The 19,372-nt window shown below is 39.6% G+C and overlaps 1 protein-coding gene across 1 annotated transcript; it reads left to right on the forward strand.

Annotated features, from left to right (window-relative positions):
• The first annotated feature begins 449 nt into the window (after positions 1-449).
• rnmt (RNA (guanine-7-) methyltransferase) lies at positions 450-19,167 on the forward strand. Its single transcript, XM_036565914.1, has 11 exons — positions 450-555; positions 978-1,084; positions 3,057-3,192; positions 6,983-7,105; positions 7,888-8,003; positions 9,393-9,574; positions 10,369-10,533; positions 11,633-11,750; positions 13,224-13,325; positions 15,578-15,611; positions 17,059-19,167. The coding sequence occupies exons 1-11, from the start codon at positions 540-542 to the stop codon at positions 17,094-17,096; spliced, it is 1,137 nt and encodes a 378-aa protein (XP_036421807.1). The 5' UTR covers positions 450-539; the 3' UTR covers positions 17,097-19,167.
• Positions 19,168-19,372: the final 205 nt, after the last annotated feature.

Here is a 19,372-nt window from a genome sequence, read left to right on the forward strand (position 1 = left end):
TCGCGGGAAAGAATTCTGGGAAATGTAGTCAAAACGGCTCTAACACGTCGTTAAAATGGCGGCCGTTAAAACTCCATTTCCCAAAAGGCTCCGCGCGTTTTGGTAGCCGTTTTTGGGGCTAAAACCAGAGTTCACGCTCATGTTTGATCGCTTATAACAGATAAAAGTTAAGACACAGCGTTTACGACCAACTCAGCGCACCACAGTTTGTTTTATTTATTTATTTATTTTCCTAAGCGTCAATTTAAATTGATCGTTTTATTAATTAGTACATACATATACACCGTTACATTTATACGATTTAAATATTTATATCTACCTAGCAAACAGTTTGTACAAGTGTTTGGTTCAACACAGAAGCAAGAAAAGCCGATATATTAACGCTAATAAAATGTAAAATATATTTAACATATTTAATAAGCGTGGTTAATTATTTGACGCTTCACACGAGGACTTTTATTTTGTAAATTCAGATTCGTGGTTGTATTAGCTCTGCCACAGCAGTGGGCGGCGATGTTGAGGAGGAGCAGAGACGCGAGATGGCGGAAAACTCGAGTGAGGCGCAGTGTTGTTGTTGGATTATGTTGTTTTTTGTAGTTTTATCGTTTGTTTGCGAGAGTAAATGAAATCCTGAGTTTGTCCACAGGAATCCTGAGTTCGTTACGGTGTCTGATTCGCGCTAATCCCGCGTTTCTGGCTATTTAATCCACACGAGGCTTAAATCGGCTTCGTATCCGCAGCTTCTTGTTCAGATTTTCCCGGTCCACCTTAAATGGTGCATCCGCTATCATAAAGCCTCCAGGCGCCAGAATGGAACTGCTGCACCATTTAAGGTGGAACGGGAAAATTCGAACCAGAAGCTGGGGGAAATCCCTCTGTGCGATAGCATTTGCCCCGTTTTCGTCTGTTTTGCTGTGTCTGTGTGATAATGAGCATATATTCTTATAAAGTGAGAGTTTTGTGGGTGTTTTTTACAGGATTTGTCACAGCAGAGCATCAGTCTGCACCCACATCCTCACCATCCTCACTGAAGAGGAGGCATGAAGGAGACTCAGAGGAGTTCAGATCACCTCCTAAAAAATTGGTTAGTCTTTCTAATCTGCCCAATTTAGACTTTACACATATTATTTTCTTCAGATCTGCTGTTTTTTTAGTCTGTCAGATCAGCAATTGAATGTGTCCGACTGCCTCAGATTACTGAGATTTCCCTGAAATATAATGGTTCTGAAAAGTAAATGAAAGCTTCTGTATAGAATAGGGGTGGGGCGAAAAAACGATTCTTAGATGCACCGTGATGCCGACGTGGACGATTCTGAATCGATTCACAAACGTCAAAAATCGATTTTCTAAATATTTAATTTATAACGTAATGTTGACGGAACGCAAAAGGAGGAACTTGGAAGTGCGGAAGTGCAGCGCCCGGACAGTCTGTGGCGGCACATAACAAAAACACCACTGGATGAGTGAGAAATCCGACCGGCTCCCTCTGCATTAAAGCCAGGTTAGATCAGGAGTCACAACCCAAATGTTAAGAAGAGCCATTTTGTCCTTTCAACAACAATCAAACCACCTTGGGAGCCACAACATTTATGTCCAGTATGGCTCAGTATGTGCTGATAGTCTAGATTAGGCTAGAAAGTATAAACAAAAACGCAGCTTTACTTTACTCTGCTTTAGCTATAACCGCTTTTCTTCCAACTCCGCCAGAAAACTTTTATTCAAAAGTAGAGCAGCTTATTGTAAAATGTCTCTCACTGTCTCCACCTGTCTCCACCTTAAATTCTGCCTGAGGCACCAAACGTAAATGCGGCACTATTTAAGGTGGAACGGGAAAATTTAAAAGAGAAGTGACTTTGTCTTCGTAACTTTATAGTGTTCGGCAGTCTCTCGTTGCAGGTTTAACGTACCAGGAAACCAACTGCGCTGCTTATAAATGCGAAGTCCATTCGTCTCCAGATGTTCGTCTTAAATCTCTCTTTGCCTTTTCGTTCGCTAGCCAGGCGTGACTGCATTGCTATGTGACCTGCAGTCTGCACGCCAGTTCTCAGTCGTTGAGACCCAGGGCTTTTGCGCTGTGTCTAGAAGTAATGAAATAAGATGAGTGGCAGCAGCGTCTCATGTGCTCCAAACAAGAGCACTGAATGAGAGACTTCTAGTTCACTTGCCACATCACTTCCATTTGATTTATTAATAAAAGATATTGGAAGTAAATTCATTATGGATCATTACAGATACTTTGCTTTCAAAGTAGCAAGTCCTCACAGTGAGAGAGAAAAAATCCTGTATAGAAAAAAAGATGCATCGATAATGGTTTTATAATCGCATCGCAGCCTCTGAATCGTAATCGCATCGTGAGGTGCCTAGAGATTCCCACCCCTAGTACAGAACCATGAGCACTCAAAGAACCATTTGAATGCACAAATGGTTCTTTACATGGTCAAATGGTTCTTCTCAATGATGAAAACTCAGTTGTATAGCTTTTAAGAATTGTTATAGTGCCAATAAGTGTTCCACTATTGTCATGAGTGGAAGAACCCTATTTCAGTACTGTGTAGAACCCTTTTGGCTGAGAGTGTACAGCACCGCGCCAAAGTCAAGAGACCGGTCTTCATTTATTTAAGAGGGAAATTCTACCAGTTTTTAAAATCTCTGAATAATTCAGTTCTTATGATATAAACAGTGATTCAGAGTGGTTTGGTGTGAAATGGTTCAGATGTCTTTACAGTGGTGGTGATAGGAACCTGGGGTCGCCATGACTACAACACAAATATAGACATTTTATTTACTATCGAGAACCACCAGTGAACCTACACGAGTCTTCTGAGTTTATATGGAATGATGATGATGGAAAATAGTGGAAAATCTGAAATGATAAGTTTTCTTTGGGGACTAATTCTTTTGTTCCTCAACACCCTTCACCTGTAGATGTTCTGATTCAGGTCAGTGATTTGATGTGACTTGGCTTTTCTCATGTTTGTGCTTTCTGCGTGTGTGTTTGATCTGATGGAGGTCAGTAATTTGAAGGAACGTCTTCTCGTCCGTGTTTTTCTCTGTAGGATACGGGAGAAGGCCACAGTCAGAAGGTGGCGACTCATTACAACGCTCTGCAGGAGTGCGGCCTGGTGGAGCGCAGCAGGAGCAGAATCCTGCACATGCGCAACTTCAACAACTGGATGAAGAGCGTCCTCATCGGTGAGATACAGTCCAGATCTGCTTATCTCTCCCACCCACACTCGTCTAAATTAGCCTCTGCCTCCATTAAAGGGCCCGTGTCTTGGAATTTCCTTCTTTTTAAAGCAAGAGTTTGATTTTAGTATGTAAACATTAAGTTTTAAAACAAATTGTCCACTCGTGACTGCATACAGTCCATATAAGGAAACTAAGCAACAAAACCTGGTCATTTTGTTTATGTGATGTCACAAATAGCATCACATTAATGTCTATCCCCCTATTTAGCCCCGCCCATTCAGGCTGAAGTTACAAGCAGTGCTTCAGCAAGAACCAGCCAATCAGAACAGACTCATTTACATATGTCAGCCTTAAAGACACAGTAACAAAAAAGCCTGTTTGATTGTAAGGGATGAAGAAAGTATAGAAAATGATTGTTTTAAAAAATGTTTTTGGTATAAGTAAGCTTTCGTTACTTATTAGCTACATTTCATAAAGAATTTCAATTTTAAATCTCAATTAAAGAGCCTTTTTTGTTGTGTTTTCAGTGTAGTATTTTTTCTGTTTTTTAATTGGTATTATTTTGCATTTTTTAGTAGTATTATTTTAGTACTGCTTTTTTTTCTTTCTTTTTTGCCATATTTTAAATTAGATATTTTTATGTTTATATCTGCTGATATTAATACATAAACATTCATGAAATGTAATAAACTAAGGCTTAATTCCATTTCACCCCTCGTCCCTACCACTAAGCCGTGTGTGCGCGTCTAGGGGTAGGGTGTCCTGATTGTTGTTGAGATAGAGGGGGAGAGTGAAGTGTTGGGGCTACATGACCCTCCAAACAGAGGTTTTTCAGAGACTCCAACCAGAGAGTTATGAGAAGAAAAGAAAAACCGGCAAGATGGAGAACAAGAGACCAAAGAAACCCACAAATGTGAGAATTTTCTCTGCTAAAAATTACGATAACCACTGTTTTATCTTAGTTTAATGTTTTAATATATTATGGTCTTTTTCTTTATAACAAGCATAAAAAATCACTAATAGTATGCTGATGTCTCGGTAGCTGTTTAGCTAACTTTGCCGTTCCACCTTAAATAGTCCAGCAGTTCTGACGCCTGAAGCACCAGAATGTAACTGCTGCTCCATTTAAGGTGGAGCGGTGAATATGGTGAATATCTGACTTCAGCTTCATATCACTGAAGAATTAGGGGTGGGTGATAATAAATAATTGCCCCCCTCTTTGAAGATCATATGATGCCCTGAATGTAACTAAAGCCCAGCAGTGAGGAGCTGAACTTTACCCTCCTCTGCTGTCACTGCAGACTGGCAGGGTCGCCTACAGAGCAGCGCTGGTAGCTGTTAATGAAGTGATGCTCTTTTTATTTGAGGGTCCCATTTCAGAGGGAAGATTTCAACCACTACCCCTTGTTACTCAGTTCCAAGGGGTTAGGGTGACACTTGAAAACAAGGGGTAGGGGTGAAAATAATAAATGGGATTGGGCCTAAATTGAGATAACTCTGGATTGGTATTACAGAGAAACAGAATGTGTTTCTGTAGGGTTACAAATGCAGTAAAATGAATTAAACGCAGATATTTTAGTGCAGAACTTCAACAGATACATCATCAAATCATTAGCAAATACCTACTAATGAGTCCAGAATCATTTTGCATCTCTCATTCTTTCTCTGTACATTTATAGTTCTAGAAATTTCTCTTTGATTGAATTGTACAGCAGGTCAACAGTCATTTTAGACATGTTTTCTAAATAAATGTTACTTGACCGTCCATCAGCCTCGTAGCTCCAGTGTAAAACTAAGCAAACTTCAGACACAAACCATGACTTGGCTGATTTGGAGTAAGGGCTATCAATCAGATATTTCACTTAAGATGAGATTTATCAGGTTAACAGCGCTTCTCTTATGTTTTTCCATAATTTAAAAACTGACAGTACGAAGCCCGAAGACGTTTTGTCCTGAATGATTCAGTGAGTGACTTCTACAGCATGTGACTGGGTGCACTGATGAAAGGTGCTCTATTACGTCAATAACGTGTGTCATCAGAAAGAAAACATCACTGTAACGGGACCTCAGATGAACTTATGATGCCTAAATTTACTGAACTCTTCAGGGTTCTGCACTAAAGAGTACTTTCATACACGCTAAAGCACATACGCTCACCAAACAGTGGAGTTATTGTGCAGAGTGGTGGGGGAAGGTTCTGGTTGAACTCATAAGAGATCTCTCAGTAGACTTTAGTGCAGGTTTAAGTGGTTAAGCCTCAACAACCACATATAATATCAGATTTTCCAGTATTTATTATTCAGGACTTTTCAATATTTCAGTATTTAGTGCAAATTTCTTCAGTAGGGTCTTCTTAGCAGCTTCTCCCCAAAGATGAAAGCTTTAAGTGCTGTTTATCTGATGGGGCAGTTTTGGTGTCTACCAGGTCTTCCAGGTGGTTGTTAGGGTCCTATTTTGTCTATTTTTTTAACTGGAAACTCCCATTTTTTCACTTAGTTTTCTTTGACTTTCTCCTTCCTTACGCAAGTGGATTATCTTCTCTCTAATCTCCTCAGAAAAATCTAAAAACCAAAGAACATGTACTGTTTTGACTGGAAATCAAATAAACAAAACTGCTTTAGTTTTGTGCTATGAGGCTGAATAAAGGAAGCTTTTAAGGCCTGGGCAGCTGGGCAGGTGTAATAGGATATCAGCGATGACTGACGAGCAAGGCGATAATCCCTGTTTTGAGAAAGATAGTGAACTGAAGAGGACTAGCCTAGTTGTAAATAATTTGCTAAATAATATTGAACTATATGTAATGTTTTGTTTCCTTTTACCATTAAATCAGTCAATTATTACAGGGCATTAATAAGCTGTCAGACTACAGTAGAGTACATTTTATTCTGTTTCTTGGGGTGTCCCCGAGTGCAACATACCGTCTGAATTCTCAGTATTTTTTCACACAGCTGAAGTTTAAAGAAGGTTTGCGTGAGTTCGTGGTTTCCCTCAGGCATCCGTAGCTGAATGTCAGAGTGGTGTAATGATGAAAAATGGCTTGTTTTAACACGTAAAGCACAAATGAGGCTTTGAAGAAACAGCCACGAACCCACACCAGCAGGAGCTCGAGAATGCACGCGTTTGCAGTAACAACTTAAAATGAGAGTTGAAACAGTTTATTGCCAAAATGTTAAGTTACTTAATGTTTTATATATATATATATATATATATATATATATATATATATATATATATATATATATATATATATATATGTGGTTTCATTAAAGATTGCTGTTAGTTGAAATCAGTTAAAAGTGGTGCTGAAATTTTGTACAAAGCATTTCGGCCACAAATTGTTAAAAGTGGCACTTTTTTTCTTAGTTTTTGGCCAAGAGAGAACAAAAAGGTGGGAATTTGTGAGCAGAAATCAACCAGAAGATTAAATAAAGCTGCAATGAAGTGTCAGAATCTACCACTTAACAAATCATTTGAAAAATAAAAAAATCAGGAATCTCTAATCGACTTGATTATGTAGGCTCTGTTTATATATAAACATGGACTTAAGTGTAAGCAGAATTTAGAATTCAAGGTGGCTGCTACGATTATTGCTGTGTACTTTCTGATTCATTCTGTTAGTTATCAGCTCCTGTGCGTCGAGTCAAGCATGTTGGAGCAAAAAAAACAATAGCATACAGTGGAGAAGGTCTCAAGGACTGGAACTGGTATTGGCAGTGGAGACCAAAATGAGTTTTAGAGCTCTTTCCTGGAGTCGGGCTGGCAGTTCGTATTGTAATGGAGGTTTTGTGTTCAGGTGAGATCGTGGAGAAGGTGAAGCGTGAGCAGAGGGATGTGACTGTCCTGGATTTGGGCTGCGGTAAAGGAGGAGACCTGCTGAAGTGGAGGAAAGGACGCATCAGCAAACTGGTGTGTGCAGGTAAATGCACTGTTTTCTTTCAATACCTCCGTCCACTTCTTCCTGCACATCTTGCCTCTATCTCAAGGTCCAGTCACGCTTGCGTTCGCCAACGAATTTTCGTGAGCAAAATCATTGATTTCAGTGGATTTCTGTGAGATGAACAATAGAAATACGGTCATATTATCGTTATACTGCCAAAGCCTACCAGTGGATCAACTGTAGTCATGCTAATGAGGAATGACTGACACCAAGAAGCACTGAGTTACACATGAGATGAGATGAGATGACCTCATGAATCAACCATGTCAGCCAAGGTCAGACAAAAAGAGTTTTATCTTGTGAATATTTCTGAGGTGAAAAAAAAGCTGCTTTTGACCACTGTGGCAAAATGGTCACTCCAAGGTTTTAACCCAAGATGGCTAATTTTCCAAGGTAGTCACTGGTCAGATCAGGAGAAACAAGCAGGATAATCTGACTTACTCTCATTAAGTTGCAAAAAAAAGGATTAGCCATCCAGTCTTAGATCTTGAGGGCAAAGTGGTGTAATCTTTTTAACGCAGAGCCATCGCCATGCTTGAAAGGCAGGCACAGTTGTGTATTATCAGCATAGCAGTGAAATGAAATATATTTCTGAACAATATGGTCTAAAGATAATGTATGCGGAGAATTAAACTGGCCCTAAAATGGAGCCCTGAGGGACACCTTAAGTGACTTGAGAGATAGGTGAGAACAGGTCCCCAATATTCACTGAAAAAGTTCCATCTTTTTCTGTTTGTTTCAGAATGTGTTTTGTTCTGTAGATATTGCCGCCGTGTCGGTGGATCAGTGCCGGCAGCGCTACGATGAAATGAGGAGGAGGAGTCACCCTAGCGAACAAATTTTCTCCGCTGAGTTCGTCACTGCAGACTGCAGCCGGGTACACACATACACTCACCTTCAAATTCCAGCTGGACTGCAGGTTAACCACACGCCTAAATCATCACCACCGTCAGGATAGTTATTCAAAAAATGTAAATTCATCATTACATCCTAGAAAAGTAATCTCACTGCTCTTTACTTCCGAGTTACTCTCTGAAACCCACACAAACCTGTACCGACTGGAAAATACAAGAGAAAACACAGCAGTCTTTTCAGTCTTTTATTTAGAAAGAAATAACCACAGTAAACTCAGTAAACGTCACTTAAAAGACCTGTTACTGTCGCTGCCTTTGAACAAGACATAGCCAATCACAGCTGATGCTACTTCAAAAGCCCAGAATCACAGACACAGCGTCCATGATTTCCAAAAAGAATTTCAAATGTTGATTTGTGGGTCCACAGGACACTTTTCCACTGCATTTTAAATGAGCTCGGGCCCAGAGAAGGCGGCAGTGTTTCTGGATCCTGTTTATATTTGATTTCTTCTTTGCGTTTTAGAGTTTTAACTTGCATTTGTGGATGCAGCGATGAACTGTGTTCACAGACAGTGGTTTTCAGAAGTGTTTCTGAGCCCATGCAGTGATTTCCACCACAGAATCATGTCTGTTTTTAATGCAGTGCCGTCTGAGGGCCCAAAGATCACGGCCAGCAAATACTGGTTTTTGGCCTTGTCCCCTACATACAGAGATTTCTCCAGACTCTCTGAATCTTTTAATGATATTATGTACCATAGATGATGAAAAGCAAAAGTTCTTTGCTATTTTATGTTGAGAAACGTTATTCTTGAATTGTTGCACTATTTGATTGTGCAGTCTTTCACAGAGTGGTGAACCCCTCCCCATCTTTACTCCTGAAACACTCTGTTTATTTCCAGTCATGTTATTAACGAGTTGCCAATTAACCACCAGGTGTTTTTCTTAGCATTACACAACTTTACCAGCCTTTTGTTGCCCCTGTCCCAACTTTTTTGGAACGTGTTGTTGGCATCAAATTAAAAAATAAAAAATCAGTAAAATTTTCAAGTTTCCACATTTGATATGTTATCTTTGTAGTATTTTCATTGAAATATGGGGTTTAAATGATTTGCACATCATTGGGTTTCGTTTTTTATTCATGTTTTGCGCAGCGTCCCAACTTTTTTGAAAATGGAGTTGTACTTCATAAATGAATTAACTTTAATATTTCGTTCTATGATTATAGATAACAGTGAGTCATACAGAGTCAGAAACCACATAATCGAGTCTATTAGAGATACTGAACACCTCCACACAGTCTTAAGAGAGTGTGATGATTTAGGCATGTAGTTAGCATCATTGCTACATTAGCCTAGAAACAAATTTCAGACACCAGACATGATGATGGACTCCGCTCTGCTCTCTCTCTGTAGGAGCTGCTGGGGGATAAGCTGAAGAACCCTGAGCTGAGGTTTGATATCTGTAGCTGTCAGTTTGTGTATCATTACTCGTTTGAAACCCACAGTCAGGCAGACATGATGCTGAGGAACGCCTGCGAGAGACTGCGGCCTGGAGGGTTCTTCATAGGAACCACGCCGGACGCCTACGAGCTGGTGTAAACAAACACGCGCTCTCACACACACACAAACAGACACACACACACACACACACACACACACACACACACAAACAGACACACACACACACAAACAGACACAGACACACACACACACACACACAGACACACACACACAAACAGACACAAACAGACACACACACACACACACGCACTCAGTCTGCTGAACTGAATAATTCATAGTAGATACTGAATTAATTCATATCTACTTAATTATTTGTAGCAGATACTGAATTAATTCATAATATCTACTGAATTATTTGCGGTAGACGGTGAATAATTCCTAATATCTACTGAATTATTTGTAGTAGATGCTAAATAATTCATAGTAGATACTGAATTAATCCATAATCTACTGAATTATTTGTAGATATAGAATTATGCACAATATCTACTGAATTATTTGCAGTAGATAGTGAATTAGTTCATAGTAGAGATGGAATTATTTGCAGCAGTTGTTAAACAGTTCATAGTTACTGAATAAGTAGTAATTATGGATAATTCATAGTGGTTACTGAATAGTTCATAGTAGATATTGAATATTTCAGTTATTGAATAATTCATAGGTCCCACTGAATAATGAACATGTAGATTAATAACTGAATAAGTTTTAATAGTAATGCCTTAATAATAAGCTAGTCGTGCATTATGAGTGCGCAGTGTGGTGTAATAGACTGTGTTCAGGCTGTTCTCAGGAGGGTAAGACAGATTTATTCCACATGCAGCATCACAGTGTCAGAAAACTAAACGCTCGCTCTGTGTTTGATGTGCAGGAAGCGGCTGGAAGAGTCTGATTCGAACAGTTTTGGGAACGAGGTGTACCGGGTAACGTTTCTGAAGAAAGGAGATTACCCGCTGTTCGGCTGTCAGTACGATTTCAACCTGGAGGGAGTCGTTGACGTCCCAGAATTCTTGGTCTATTTCCCCCTGTTTGTAGAGTAAGTGCTCTAAAAAATAATCCTTTTCTTTTTTTGAATAAATTGAGTGGCCAGCAGGTGGCGCCGGTGCACTGATAAACCTCAAACTCAGCTCAGGGAAATCAGGGCTGTTATTCATGAGGAGCAACAACAATGCAGCTTGTTGTGAACAAATTAAAAGGACATGCAGACAATAGAAACATGATGATGCACCTTTTCATCAAGACTGCATTGAAAGTAATTTCATAAGTAAAATATGAACATAATAAAATATATTCAGAAGTATTTAATCGGTATGCGTTATGGACATGTAATAAACACACCTAATAAAGTTACTGTTTATATACTGTTCTGCAGTTCTGTTAATATAGTACAAAATTCTTTTTTGGATTTATTTGGAATCATTTGTTGTTACTGTTATTGTATAATGTACATTAATATCTTATGTATATTTAGATGTAAACGCTATTTTTACGCTTTATTAATTATTTTAAGAATGTATATTAACCTTATACATTCATTCTTATTAATGCATATGTGTTTATACACAGAATACAGTTAGAATATAGTAACTCAAAAATCTTAATGTTATGTATATATATATATATATATATATATATATATATATATATATATATATAAACAATAAATCAAATAAACATTTTTACGTTTTATTCATTATTTTAAGAATTTTGATTTATTAAAATCTGTAATTATCTGTTTACAGACACCTTTGTCAAGTTATCTATCTCTAGACTTGATCTCCACCTTTGAAATATGATTAATTTAAGATAATAATTATATTAGCTTTAATTCTGGATGATTTACAGCTTTTTCACTCATTTTAGAACTGTCTACAGATCTGATCATTATTGTAGACACTAACATCTAATTCTAACATCTAATTTATATTTACAGCTTCTTATTGTCCGACTGATGATCTGAAACGTGAGGTTGTTCAGGGTTTCGGCAGATCAGAATCATTTTATGACCAAATTGGTTGTATATTATTGAAAACATTGACTTTTGAACAGTAATAAATGTGATGTAATGCAGTTTAGTAGCACAAAGATATAAATAAATGTAAACATTTTCACATTTCTCTATTTCTCTTGTCCAGAATGGCGAAGAAGTACAACATGCGTCTGGTTTATAAGAAGACGTTCCACGAGTTCTTTGAGGAGAAGATAAAGGACGAGCAGAACAGGACTCTCCTGCAGAGGATGCGCGGACTGGAGGTGTGTGTGTTTGTGTGTGTGTGTGTGTGTGTGTGTGTGTGTGTGTGTGTGTGTGTGTGTGTGTGTGTGTGTGTGTGTTAACTGGAATCAGATCACCACGGCAACCTCCTCACACAACCTCTCCGAATCAAAGTGGTGCAACACGAGTATCGGCACACATTCATCACTTTTTGATCCACTGGAGGTCTCTCTCTCTCTCTCTCTCTCTCTCTCTCTCTCTCTCGCTCTCGCTCGCTCTCTCGCTCTCTCTCTCGCTCTCTTGCTCTCATTCGCACTCACGCTCGCTCTGTATCTCTCGCGCTCTCACTCTTGCTCTGTATCTTTACTCTTTTTCTTTCTCTCCTCTTTCTCTTTCTCACTCTTTCTCGCTCTTTCTCTTTTTATTTCCCTCTCTTTATCTGTCTGCTCTTTCTCTCTCTCTCTCCTCTTCTTTCTCTCTCTATTTCTCTCTTTCTCTGCTTTCTCTCTTTATCTCTCTATCTGCTTTTCTTTCTCTGCTGTTCTCTTTCTCTCTCTCTCTCTCTCTCTCTTCCTCTCTTTTTCTCTTCTCTTTCTCTCTCTCTCTCTCTCTCTCTCTCTCTCTCTGCTTTTCTCTTTCTTTCTCTGCTTCCTCTCTTTTTATTTCTCTTTCTCTTTCTGCTTTCTCTCTCTCTCTGCTCTTCTCTCTTTTTACTCTTCTCTTTCTCTCTTTTCTTTCTCACTGGTCTTCTCTTTCTCTCGCTCTCTACTCCTCTCTTGTCTTTTTTTCTCTCTCTCTCTCTCTCTCTCCCCCCGCCTGTGTCTCTTTCTCTATATCTCTTTCTGTGTCCCTCTTTTTTTCCCTCTTTCTCTCGCTCACTTACTCTCTCTCATTCTTCTCTCTCTCTCTCTCTCTAGCTCTTTCTCTCTGTCTCTCTCTCTCTGTCTCTCTCTGTCTCTCTCTCTCTAGCTCTTTCTCTCTGTCTCTCTCTCTCTCTCTCTCTCTCTCTCTCTCTCTCTCTCTCTCCTCCTGTTTAATCTGTTCATGTCTGAGTGCCGATAGATATAATATATAGTTATTATAGAGATATAATGTATAGTGTCATAGTGCATAGTGCAAGAGACCAACATTTGATTTGTCTTATGACGTTTAAAGCTCACTTTCACTTTCATAAGTGAAAACAAGTGATCAAGTGAAATTAAATTAAAAACATTTTTTTCTCCTTTGCTTTGGCATAATTATCACTATTTTTCTCTTGTGTGTATTTTTACTGTTATTTTTTCATCATCATCATCATTATTATTGTTATTATTATTATTATTATTATTTATTACGTAGCTTGTTAAATTTATTTAAACCAAAAAAATTGTGTTATGATGATGAATTATAATCACCACCTTCATAGTGAGTATCACAATGTACTGGTGCATTTTTAGCCATCAATTTTAGCCCTAATGCTTCATCCTCTCTTCTGTAACATAAGAAAACAATGTCCTGTGTCTGTGTTGTCATAGCAATATCCGGCTGATGGCAGAGACAGGCTGGCGTCCGATAACCTGGAGGAGTACGAGCACGCTGAGAGGAGAGCCAGGACCTCCGGAGTTAGACTGCCACTGGTCAGCACTACACGCACTGCAATACAGCACATGGTTTCTCTTATTGTACGCTGTTTCATGTGACTTGTATCTGGATTGTAAACTGATAAGAGTTTAACCACAAAGGACCGGCCAACAGAGGGAGGGAGGGAACAGTTATGTTCTTCTGGACTCTCCAACACGGATGGCTGTGGCATCACCAGATCAAACTTGAGATCTCCCCACAGCAGGACCGACACACAGTTTATAGACAGCAGTGTGTCATACAGTGTCAGAAACCACATAATCTAAATAGCCACGTTTATATGCAGCCTAATAATGCGTTAATAATCTGACTAATAGCTCAATCGGAATAGAATACGTCCATGTAAACACCTCAGTCGGAATAGTCTAGTCCGATTGAGGCCATTCGGAATACAGTTTCTATCCGACTGATCGAGGTGGGTAATCCTGTAAATAATCCGTTAAATAGAAGAACAATATCCGTGTAAATGCCTGTATCTGATTACATTCCCTATCAGAAAGTTTAAGTCCGTTCTGATCTTGTTCGTCGCGTCATAGTGAAAGTTTATACCGTTCAACATGGCGGAGCAGAAACTGGTCTGCAGAGGAGACGAAGTTTATGCTCTGATCTTTAAAAGACGGCGGTGGGACGGACGTCCAGCTTATGTGTCTCAGAACACGACGTCTTCCTCTCGGCCTTCTTTAGTAAGGACATGTGAAGGACGTTTTCCTGAGTCTGACATCATTTTAAAGCAATTAAAAACACAAGCGCTGCTCACTGCTGCTCATCTCACTCTGACTGGACTCACATGATGCTGGTTGTCATGGTAACGTCTACACTGAGTGGTCATTTTGGATCGGATTACTTGTAGTGAGCATGTAAACGGAAATTTTCCCTCAGACTGTTGAGTAGAGTGAGAATATAAACACCTCAGTCTTAATCTGTAATCGGAATGTATTTAATCGGATTGGCAAAAATCTTTGCGTGTAAACACAGACAGTGAGGAACAGAACAGGTTCTTTTCACATTTACACATTTTTTTCTGCTGGAAATTCTCGTTGCGGAGTAACGCTGCTTCAGCGAAAGCAGTGACAGTAACAGTGATGACGAGTAGAGCGTGTACAGCTCACTCAAGTGTTCGAGCTTGAAGCAAAAACAACCTTATATGACTTTTGTCTGCTGACCATTAGGAGAGGATCAAGGAGTTGAGAAAACCTCAGTTTGGACGGCCATGTGGCCGTGTCACTTATCCCTCCATTTTGCGCGTTCACGTCTAGGGGTAGGGTGTCACGATTTTCGTTGAGATAGAGGGGTAGGGGAGGGGTGAAATGGGATTGGGCCATAACGTGAGTATCTGTATCTGATCTCCGGCAATGCGACTCAGTCTGAACAGCTGTATTGGAATTCATGCGACTTTTACATCAATCCAGCTCAACATTCGTCATAATTTCGCGCTGCTGAGACTCATAAACATTTGGGGTGATATTTCTGTACTAAAAAATTTGAAGAGACTCATCTAAACCCTCCGTGTTCAAAGAGATTCCAAAAGAAATGTCCGAACGCGGCCGCAGGAGAACGAGGCTACAGCGTCAAAGAACAGTTAAAAGTCTGAAAGCAGAGTTTAAAGAATCCGAGGACGCGAACCAAAGAAGTGACCGCACCCTTTTTACGCCTCGAACACATTCTGGGTGATCAGCCCAGCTGTCAGTCAGTGAAGCTTCATGATGGCTCCTGTGATGCTGGTGAAGATGAAGCTGATCCTCCGGGAGCGACTGGCGTTCGTTGGCGGTCATGATTGTTTACCTCTGGATGAGCCGTGAAGCAGCGTGACGCTCTGATCTTTAGCGCATGTGGGTCAGTTTAGGAGCTGATCTGTTCAGACTGATGTCGCATACAGATCACATTTAAAAGATAATCTGAACAGACAAACAAAAAAATCAGATTTGGGCCACTTTGACCTGCTGTGTGAACGCAGCCTAAGAGACCACACAGATGTGATTATTTTAGCTATGTGCATTACTTGTCATCTACATTAGCCTCATAGCTCCAGCACAAAAACTAAAGAATCTAAGTTCAGAGACCAAACGTGTCTCAGCTGATTCACTACATTTGGAAGAAGTGGGTAACTTTTTCAGTGAGCTGTTCCTTTAAGGCAGTGGAGGAGTTTGACACATACAGCCCCAGGTCTGCTGCTGAAGCTGAGTGACATTGAGCTCTGTCGGTGTGTTATCTGCTCTGACGTCTCTTCTCTTTCTTATCTTCCTCACAGGGCACGCTGTCCAAGTCTGAGTGGGAAGCTACAAGTACGTACTCATGTGTAGTGAAAGCAGCTGTGAGCTGGCATTACATTCCCTCTGCCTGTTTAAACTGCAAAAGAAGACCGTATCGAACACCTGTATATACTTACCGATTGCGTTTTACAGGGAGATTCACTGGAAAGAGGCCCTGAATATTCTGCTGTTACTCCCGTTAGGATGAAGCAATCTGAAAACCTAAAAATACGCTACATACCTTGACGTACGTGTAATCGATTGCATTAAATGCGGTGCTGGAAGTGATCTCTGTTTTCTGCCAGACACATGAAGGGGTACGGGGGGTTTGCACCCGGAGGTTAAACGTTGCGACGGATGTCCGGCGCCTACCTCATCGCTCCGATGCAGGGGCATCCCGGGTTGTTGGAAGCTCCATATACTGAGGAGCACATTGCACGTTGTTTGGTTCAGATTTGTCCTAGAGAGAGTCATTACAGAATATTCAGGGCCTCTTCTCAGTGAATCTCTCTGTATATTTCCAATTTAAATGACCCAAAGCATTGAAAACTACTTTTTCTCTGAACCAGGGACATTTTAATGGGTCTAGTATCCGCTGTACCATGCCTGGTCCAGTAGTAGCGAAGGCTACACTCTTTGTTGTGGCTGGAACACCACTTTAAAGGGCAATTCCACTGATTTTCTGCATAATTTGGTGTGTGAGATGTAAACAGGGTGATTCAGAGTGGTTTGGTGTGAGATAGTTCAGATGTCTTTACAGTGGTGGTGATAGGAACCAGGGGTCGCCATGACTACAACACAAATATAGACATTTTATATACTATCCAGAACCACCAGTGAACCTACACGAGTCTTCTGAGTTTATATGGAATGTTGATGATGGAAAATAGTGGAAAATCTAGAAAAATAAGTTTTCTTTGGAGACTATTTTGCCTTACAACATCTGCATGTATCCGTCCACCATGGACGGATTTAAAACGATGTAATGTAACGATTAGACCAATAATGAAACGATTAAGCCAAAAACATCGTAAAAACGTTACAAAAACTATCATAAAACAGTGTCTCAGTCATCAGGCAGTGAATTCATAACCATTTCATGTAGGAACTTTCTGTGAGGGAGCTTTTAGAGGTGGACGTCTGGTTCCTATCACCACCACTGTGACCAGTTATGACTAGAATGGAGCGTTTCACATCAGACTTATGCAAAAATTGTGCAAAATCAGTGGAATTTCCTTTCTGTTCTCACAAGTCAACAAAGAAAAGCTAGGAATCCACAAACCTCCGCCTGGCAGTGTGTGTGAAGAATACCTTGTTGTGTTGCTCAAAGCAGTCAGCTGAAGGTGTTATTGAGTTTATAGATGATTTTGATGTGAATTTTCTTGGTCACTAGGCTGTAAACAATGTTATTAACCCCGAGGTGAGGGGTCGGGTTCAGCTGTAATGGTGGTTGTAATTGTGGTTGTCTTCTGTGTTCTAGGTATCTATCTGGTGTTCGTGTTTGAGAAGATGTCCTGAACTGAACTGAACTGAACTGGACGGTTGAACACCGAGGGCTCCAGGAGTCTCAGCTGATTTTCTTCCTTTCTTCTTTTTTTTTATTTTTAATTTAGTTTTTGTGTTTTGGGAACGATGAGCCGGTCGAAGCTGCTGTCTTTTCAGTTTAACAAACGGATAAAGATGTTTGTACAACCATGTTTCTGTGTGTGTGTGTAAATGAGGGGAGTGTGTGTGAGCATATATATGATTGTCTTCAGTGTTCAGTCATTTTCTAAATAAACAGTTTTGTGAAAAATCTAATTTCCCTCCTTGCCACAAACGTAGGTCGTCACCCAAGATGTTAGACAGTCGCTGAGCTCCAAACAGCAGCAGCAGAACTTTTACTGCTCTTCTGTCCATTTTTATAGATTATAGTGTGTCAGAAACCACATAATCAGGTCTGTTAGAGATACTAAACACTTCCACTCAGTCTGAGGAGAGTGTGATGATTTAGCCATGCTGTTAGGACCATGTTAATAAGATTGCATCACTTGTTAGCCACATTAGCCTCATAGCTCCAGTGCTAAAACTGAAGAAGCAAACTTAAGACACCAAACTTGTCTTGGCTGATTGACTACATTTGGGGTAAGCAAGGTTAACCTGAATTAGATTTTTCACCAGAATCTCGCTTAAAATCAGTATTTACCTCAAGCTATGTCAACTGGTACGTTACGGAAACGCATTTCCACCAGCTAAAGGAAGAGAAATAATGTATTATGTCAAAATTTTCAAATAAAGACTCATTTTCCTGAAATATCGACTTGGTATCTTCAAATAATAACATATTCTCAAAGTCATATTCTTTGACTTATATCGAAGTAATGACTTACCTTAAATTACTTACTTTTTTTTATAATTCATTATTTTGACACAGCATACTTAAAATTTAATATTAACTCAAAATCTCAAAAAAGAAAGTCATTTCAAAAGAGCAAGTCATTATTTTGTAATTGTCATTTGTAATCGTAATTATTGAAATACTAAGTTTCTGAGAAACAATTTTGAGATAGAAAGAATTATATCAACATTGTCAGTATTTCCAGAAAAATAAGCTTTCATTCTGAGATTTTTTGAAAAAATAGGTTGTCATTTTCTGGATACTAAATCAGTTTTTTTGAGAAAATAAATCATTCTAAGTTTTGAGATATTTTGACTCAGTTTTTTAGTAAAAGTCATTTTGAAATACTAAGACAATTTTTTGAGAAAAGTTGAGATATTAAGTGAAAATTTAGAAATTTTTGAAAAGATTTTCCCCTCCTCTACCTGGTGGACTTCCATAGTACCTGACTTTTTCCCAGGAAAGGATAAAGAATGTATTAGCACCAGTCGAGTATCTCTTTCATACTAAGTGCTTTACAGAAGCTCGTTTCTATACGGCTCGTTAAGTTCGTGATCATTTCACTGAGCTGACGTCTGGATGGTTCCTCACCGCAGAGCACTGAAGTCAAAGTAATGTGATTTTTGATCAAACGATGCCCGTTTGGCGAGAGTGATGTCTCTGTTTATTCAGCTCTAGTTTGTAATGGTGGTGATGGTGTCTGGATTCTATGGCTGAACAAAATTCACTTTGTCACTGTGTTATTAGAACACGCAGCGTTTGATGCAGTGTTATATGTTTAATAAATTAGATGATGTAATCAACACACAGTGTAGGCTGCTTCCCGAGTAAATGAATGCCATCTTTCATAGTTTTGGGCTCCTTACTGTTTTATTTTGATGTACTGAAAGAGTTCTTTCCTCTTTTTTAAAAACAAGACCGCAGAACCAATTCTGCCTCCTTCACTGATCACACAGAGGCTCAGTTTTGTATATGCTGAGTTCATAATTAAATCTGTGGTTTATTTTGGGCTGATTTTGTATGACTTCACTGCCTCAAGCGTTGCGATGCCTCTTTCCGCTCACTGCTGCTGGAATGTAATCCTGTTTGGAGAATTCAACTTTGATCGATACGATCGTCTGTAATTTGTAACTCGTGTTTTGCTCTCTGGGATTGTCCAGAAGTGTTGGTGTAGGATGCAGACTCCATTAAAGGAACACTGGTGAAAAATAAGCCAATTCTTTTTTGCACTTGAGGCTAAAGTAGCTAACAAGTATTGGCAGCTTAATTACCAGTTAGCATCATGCAAACCGCACCCAGCCAATACCAATATTGCTACTCAAACTGCTAAAACATCTAAACTCTCACACTGGATGAAGCCTGCTGGATTTTGGTGAGGCTGCCAGTCTTATGTCAGATTAGTGTGTAGCAGTGTTGG

Source organism: Colossoma macropomum, unplaced genomic scaffold (genome assembly GCF_904425465.1).
Source record: "Colossoma macropomum unplaced genomic scaffold, Colossoma_macropomum, whole genome shotgun sequence".
Classification (NCBI taxonomy): Eukaryota; Metazoa; Chordata; class Actinopteri; order Characiformes; family Serrasalmidae; genus Colossoma; species Colossoma macropomum.